Genomic DNA, 7,686 nt, shown 5'->3' on the forward strand with positions numbered 1-7,686 from the left:
AATATCGCATACCATTAATTATCTTGTTACATGATTATTTACTTTTAATATTGAAATTTTTCATCATTCTTTCAGAAATTAAATAAGAGATATAATTTTGTCAACATTAAGCATTAAAAACATTTACTGTCTGTTTTCATTTACAAAAGCGCTGACAAGTACGTTTCGTAATGTTTTTCTTTAACGGTTATGTTGCTCAACGTACAATTAATACGAGTTTGCATAATCAACTTAAGTGATGATACTCACTTCCTTGCTTTTTCTATGAGCGCGCTGAATGGATTCTCCCAAGTATACATCTTGATTGCTTGAATTCCGCTGATAATTTCATTTGTTAATCGCACTCTCTCGTCAGTCCTAATGGCGGTCCTTAATCTCAGCTCCGACGACTTCTTGCCCAGCCATGCTGAGTAATTCCGGGAACAAGACGTGAAACGCGATTAGGAGAAAACATAGTTAATTTTCGATGATACGCTAACGAGATTTAATTGAATAGAAAAAAGGTTCAATAATTAGGAATTTAGTGATAAATATAGAAATTTGGAAATGTAATAATAAAATTTAAAAAATTTGGAAACAGAATTTTTTAAATTTTGATATTTATGGAAAAAATTTTTTTAAATTACAATTCAGAAATAATAAAAGATTTCAAGATTTCAGATTAAAGTTTATTGAAACGAATTATATATTGTTCATTAAAATTATTAATTATCACTCATTAAAATGAATTATTTGCTAATTACTATTTATTAAAATGAATTATTAGTTGATTTATTATTTATCAAAATTAATTTTTTAAAAATTCTAAAAGAAACAAAAGAAAATTAAGATTCCAAATGTTAGCAATTTAATTAAAGTAAAAAGACACGCGATTTTCATTAGAAAAATTACTTCTAAATTAAACGTTCCTCAACACGGCATACATATACATATCAAGTCACTTTCAACTCGATCACTCAATTACTTCTATTAATAGAAACAATTAGAATAATTACTTTCTTACCTTGTAAAGGGATGAACATCAGCAGAGAAGCAACACCGATAATAGATGACACTCCCACATCGAGTACATGGTACATGACGTATGTGATGATGATGGTTTCCAAGGGTCCGAGCCATAGATAATGGAGAAATATAATACTGACGTCAAATCTATTGACGTCATTGGACAACAAATTTACTGCCTGGCCGATTGTCGTCTCACCCAGTGCGGTTCTAGTCATTTTTAATGTCTTGCGGTAAATCAACGAGCAGCAGGCCACGCGGACTTTCATGCCCATATGTAAGATACCCATCATGTACGGATGTATGACAAACACATTGAGAGCGGAGCATAAAATGACACCGACGGCGCATCCATACGCATAGGACTTGTCGATGTCCATGGTGTTAAAGTAGAGTAGCATTTGGCCCACCAACAACGGTTGCATCACTCTGCATTGCAAAAGAAAATTCGTCAAGTTATGCAAGAAATTTGTATGAGATTGTCACTTATTTAGAAATTGATTCATATTATGTTATAGGTAATGTGAATTATTCAATGTAATTAATTAGATCCAGAGGAGATTTTATGGAAGGGATTGATTAGGAAACTGGATCAAAAATGGTCAATTACTCGTATTTTTGAAATTAGATTAAAGACACATTAACGTTAGAGATAAATCAGAAAATAAAAATAAATTATTAAATTTAATAATAAAGCGGTATTTTCCTCTTTTCTGTGTTAAAGTTATCGTAGATAATAGCAGCACTTTATGCAATGATAAGGGGATTTTCAAGGGCAATAGTAGTGAATCAACGGATCAATAAACACAATATTGCTCTACGTACATGCAGCATCTAAAAGAGAAATTTATGTTCTGGTAATTCCTGATAAACTCTAAGTTGATTTTTTATGAAATCAAGAATTTTAATTTATAAACGATACATAAAAAAAAGTTTCTGCAGAAGAAGGAATTTGTTATAATTATAATTTCTGTTAAATAATATTTAATTTAATTTAATTTGAACATTCAAATAATGAAGTTAATTAGATAATTTAAGAAATTCGTAAAATAGGATATATTATATAAAGTAGGAAATATTTATTTAACAATTTAAATATTAAAATATAAATCTCAATGGAAATTAAAAGTTTGTGAATTCTAATTCGCTTTTAAATTCATAATTGCATCCCTTCGTGAAATTCTGAACTTATTGTACAATTCTACAAACATTTTTAATCGATTAAATAATCCTTACTTGGTTAATTCAAAAAATATCATAGAAAAGACTTGTTGATAAAGACTGATCTGTGAAGGATTTAATTCCACAGAAATCTTCGAAGTTTTCCAATGATCTTGTATCGCTTTTTGTACTTGTCAAGACAACACTAATGCAGGGAATATAAAAAATTAGGATGAGTTGTTAGGATTTCTTTTTCTAAATGAGAAGTGAGGGAGATTGTACCTGAGTAAGATCTCCATAACGGCCATAAAAAGGCCATATAGTAAAGTCGTCAAACCAAAACATCTGATGAGGACTCTCATCAAGCTGGGCTCCTTGACCTTCTTCTGTGACCCGCTCTTCGCGATCTGCTCCAGCCGACGCTGATATGCCTCGCATTCTTCCTCCCAGGCCTTCGCTATTTTAACACCAAGAATACCACTTGTATGTTCTTTAAGCGGTGTGTACAAATCAGTTACTTCAAGATCTCGGCGGTAACCCACCCAGAAAATGCGTAGGATCCAACTGCGAAGAAGAAAAGCAAAGCAAACATGTTTTACTCGCAAGAACTATGTGCAATTCATTCAGTTCTTACGATTCTTTCGTTAAGATATTATTCTCTTCTTTTATTTTTCAAAATATCGCTTTACATGCAATTTTGTAAAATTGATCTGCATCCCTCTTTCTAATTTCAAATAGATAAAACCACGTGATGCCGACATTTAACGCAATCAAATAGAATCCAAGATAACAATCGAGGATATTTTTCTTCTCGTAAAACTCGGCGTCAAGAAAAAAATTCTACAAAATTTAAAATTATCGGACAATATGTTTAAAATAAAAAATGTTACGATATTAAATGTAACTAATTTACACAGTAACGTTAGACAATTGTAATTAATGTCAAAAATATCTCTTAATATGTATTGAATTTATATATAGTGCAAATGTTGGATTTCTAAAATAATCCTTAATAGTTTGATCAACAAAAAGATGCGACTAGTGAAAATAAATATTCGGATTTAAATCATGATTCATCCTTCCGAGAATAAGAATGCAAAAAATTTGATGCAAATCATTTCAATCGTGTATGATTTCCGTTGTCAATTATGTAAATAAAATATTAACAAAATTTGCTATAACAACATGATTCAAAAAACAAAGAAAATGAATTTGAATTTTGAATCAATGAAATAATATTGATTTAAAATGTAATTTTGGAATAATAACTGATTATAGAAAAACAAAATTATTTTCAAGCATGATTTCTTTTTTTTAAATTTATTAACAGTTTCAACATATTAATATCTTTATAATGCTTTATAATGCTTGATGATAGCAAATTATTAAAATTGCTTTAAATTATTGTCAATTTATTTCGTGATTACTAGAGTAGTTTTAATTGCGTTTATAAGTCCGGAAAAACAATTCGGCGTGCAGTTTGAAAAGACTACAATATGATATATATGCAAGTACATATATAGTGTATATTAGTTATTCAAGATTGAATTATTTAAATGAAGTTGATTCAGCTTCGACCGTAATAGGCATTTTAAATTTCTAACGTTGATTGTGTTTCTTTTTTTTATATTTCATTTTTTACAAACAAAAATATTGTAGAAAACAAGCGATATACAAAAGTTACCGGGCAATAAAGGTCAAGTGTTCGAAGATAAAATTGAGAAATTATTTATCTACAAAATAAACTAAAGAATTACTAAAGAATTATTTATCTATAAAGCGAAAATCCATTTATTATCCAAGAATAATCTGATCTAATGTCTGAGACAACTGAATACGTGCATTTATTTCCATATCTGTCTATCTATTATGATTTTTCCGGAAGATAACTACTCTAGGAAATTTATAATCAAAGTGCATTGTAATCAAAAATGCAAAATAACATTAATTGAACGTTCACACTTTAATCGATCATTTTGTACACTTACAATGTAAAAAATATGATGATTAATGAATCAAAAAATACGAAAGCTTATCGAAGTATAAAATCAAACAGACCGACAAAAATGTGGTCGGATTAATTCTAATTGAATTATTCATCGGAATTTGATTCTAGATTCCATTTCTCTAAAGTTTTCGAAGATCATTTTAATTACTTTTTAAATATCCATTTATTTACTAGACTACGTTGTATCGTTTTTAAAAAGGAGTTCTCGTGTAGTCGAGATTTGTTAATTTAATTTGATATGTTGATTACATGTAGAGTAATATAAATGTAACAAGGCATTTTGGCAAATGTAAAAAAAATAATATAAAACAAACATTTTTATATTTTAATATAATCTGACTTTTAATTAATGCATTATTCTAATGTATTGATATAAAATGGTAATTGAATTATAACAAATAAAAGTGTTTTGTTTTATCATCCTTTTTGAATTGGAAATTTACTATGCAGTTTAATGAAGCATAATTAACGTACTCGTATCACAAATTAAATTAACAAATTTAAATACACAAGCATCATAGATAAATGAACACCATGAACAGTAAAATAATTAAGATAATCGAGAAAAAAGAAGTAGAATTTGAAATTAAATTCCAATGATTTCGATCAGAATTAATTTCCGGAAACTTTTTAATTTTACTATACGTACTTACGTATGTAATTTTACGTACTAAGATATTGCATTCTGTGATTCCTTCCAGAATCGTGGAATTCTCCTTTTTTTAGCCTCAATTTTATCTTTCTTAACTGAATCTACCTATCGCAAATGACTGTTGCTTTTCACACTCACGAGAACGTCAAGATGCTGAAGATGTTGGCGCCCGCTCGGGGATTCTTTACTTTCTCGTTGTACACTTTTCCATCCATGACGGCGTCTCATAGAAGTCTCTTCTGTAAAAAATACAATGAATCTTCAATAGACACGTAACACATAAATCTCATATATACGCGCACATGCCGCAATTACATTCCAGCGTTACTTACAGCGAAAGAGAGAAAGAATACGGTGAAAAGACCTCGGCAGTAATTACACTATGTACCAATTGTGAAGCAACTGCCACACGATCCTAACCGTTGCCTTTCCTTCCTTCACTGAGAGGAATTACGATTTAATCAAGTCTGCAAAATCTTATCTATGCATTATACATGCATGACGAATCGAATAACGTTGGTGTTCAATATCACTTTATCAGTACATATTTATGTTTACAATCGGATTATGTGCTTCGTCCAAATTGATCCTGAAAAAATTTTTTTCGACACTCACGAGTATTACATTATTGCGCGTTGTTACGACTTGTTAATAGTAGTCGAGAAATAAAAACAGCTGTTAAATTCATATAATAATGTGAAATTATATCCCCAATTTGAGTTATTTTTAATCATTTCTCTAGGTCGCCACTGCTCCTATATATCGGTGACTTAATTAAAACAATAGTTAAATAATTTAATTCAAGAAAACGTATTAAATGTCGAAAATTTTACTAAGTACATTTTAAAACTAATTGAATAATATAGAGTAACATAGAAATTGATTTATTTACATGATTTATTTATTTTGATACACGTGAAAGTTAAAATTGACAGAATATTATTTTTAACTTAAGGAAATAAGTATATACCATTGCTTCTTTAATATTTAATATGAATACTCTGCCTGGTTTTTGAGAAAAGAAAAGAAAAAGAGAAAATATTGGATACATTCCTACACCTTTCATAATGTGAATCATATGGCCAAAGAGTTCATAAAGCAGTATATGGCGCCAACTAATCACGTGACTATGAGCAACAATTACTCCAGCCAATTATAGAGAGAATTATAAATACATAACTTTATTGGCGCATCTGTTTAAATTCTAACTACTTCCTTATATCTTGCTATCTTGCGATATTAATCACATGAAACATGTTTATCTTACAATAAATATCGTAAGACAAATGTAGGTTAAATCTATGTCAATAGTGTCAAATTTAATCTAACGTTATTTTTTATCAAAACGATAGTTAAATTTGACACTATATTGTGTCAATTTGACTATATAGTGTTAAGTATAGACACTGTATAACGTCAAATATAACTATTGTTTTAAAATAACGACATATTTAGTAGGAGTAGTGGCGACTCACGTTAGGTTAAATTTGACATTATAGATTTAATAATATAGTGCGGGTATTTAAAATAAACAATGTATCTCATATTGCTCCAAGCAAGATATTTGTCACATGTGTCATTCTGGTGTGCGGCTGTAAAGCGTTGGAATTCTGGTTTAATCTACGGCGAATTATATGAATTTCGACTTTCTCCAAGGCAATTCAAATTTAAAATTTAATTTAATCACAATTTTCAGTTCTTTAATTTATTAGCTATAATAAAGTTTTATATGTACAGTAATAACAAAGTGATCATTCTTAATTTAGATAGGTTTACAGGTATACGAACCTGCGGTTATTTATCTAATATGTATCTGTCAGTAGATAAGATATTACTAGTTTTTCTAATTTCTATTTGTACTCGGTTTGTAATTGAAGTGGTTTATCTATTTACAAACAGTTAAGGCATTAAAAATTTTTTCTCTTTTATTTTCTCTTTTTCATGTTAAAATTATCATTTAAAAAAATCACAAAGAAACAAGATCCCCAAAATTATTCAATGATACATGATAAAAATATACCAGACGTGAACACAAAAAAGTACTCAAAAGCGAGCATAAAACAATTTTCCAAAAATTCTGGCTTTATAATAATTTTTATATTACTTAACATCTCATATTTTATCTTTCTATTAATTACCGTCTTAATCCATAGTAATCATTAAGATTGCCTTAACAATCGTAATTCAATCACGATAATTTCGGCTTGTTAACTAAAAAAATATAAATTTTCCAAAAAATCTAATTAAAAATTCCTCGTTAAATGAAAATTTTCACAATAAATTAAATGGCTTCATTATAATGATCATAGATTTGCAAGCAAAGATAAAAAAAATTTCTTCAAAGAAATTTATTTGAACGCGTCTCTTTCCCAACATTTACGAATTCTATATGTATTTTGTCAACACAGATGTACATACAAAGTTTTTTTTATTTACATATATCTTAATCTGAGTATGTACATATATTCATAAGAAATCAAAGCATATCCATTTAAAATTTAATCTACAAGACAGAAATTTTTGACGGAGAATCATCAACAATGTTTTCATCAACTCTGTTCTCGAGCGATAGTGAATCAACTGCACTTTCATAATCAAATATTAAGTAATCGATTAAAAAGATGTTATCTGATCTTTAACCGATTATGAATAATACACATACCAATACGAATAATAGAAATAATATACGTTTATCGTAAAATAAGATTAGAGTGATATATTTTCATTCAGATATCAAAGCGTGAAAAAAATTTCAAGATTTATAATTTCTAATTCTCAATCTTTATCGCAAGGTTTGAGCACCTCGGAATGTATTATGAAAATTATATATATATATATATATATATATATATATATATGT

The 7,686-nt window shown here is 28.5% G+C and overlaps 1 protein-coding gene across 1 annotated transcript; it reads right to left on the reverse strand.

Annotated features, from left to right (window-relative positions):
• Window positions 1-249: 249 nt before the first annotated feature.
• LOC105625159 (probable multidrug resistance-associated protein lethal(2)03659) lies at window positions 250-5,041 on the reverse strand (the record flags this gene model as incomplete). Its single annotated transcript, XM_012206500.1, has 4 exons — window positions 4,965-5,041; window positions 2,449-2,730; window positions 965-1,434; window positions 250-406 (listed from the first exon to the last, which is right to left on the reverse strand). Coding segments are annotated over exons 1-4 (986 nt in total), but the record flags the coding sequence as incomplete, so codon positions are not given.
• Window positions 5,042-7,686: the final 2,645 nt, after the last annotated feature.

The sequence above is a fragment of the Atta cephalotes genome (assembly GCF_000143395.1).
Source record: "Atta cephalotes unplaced genomic scaffold scaffold00157, whole genome shotgun sequence".
Lineage (NCBI taxonomy): Eukaryota > Metazoa > Arthropoda > Insecta > Hymenoptera > Formicidae > Atta > Atta cephalotes.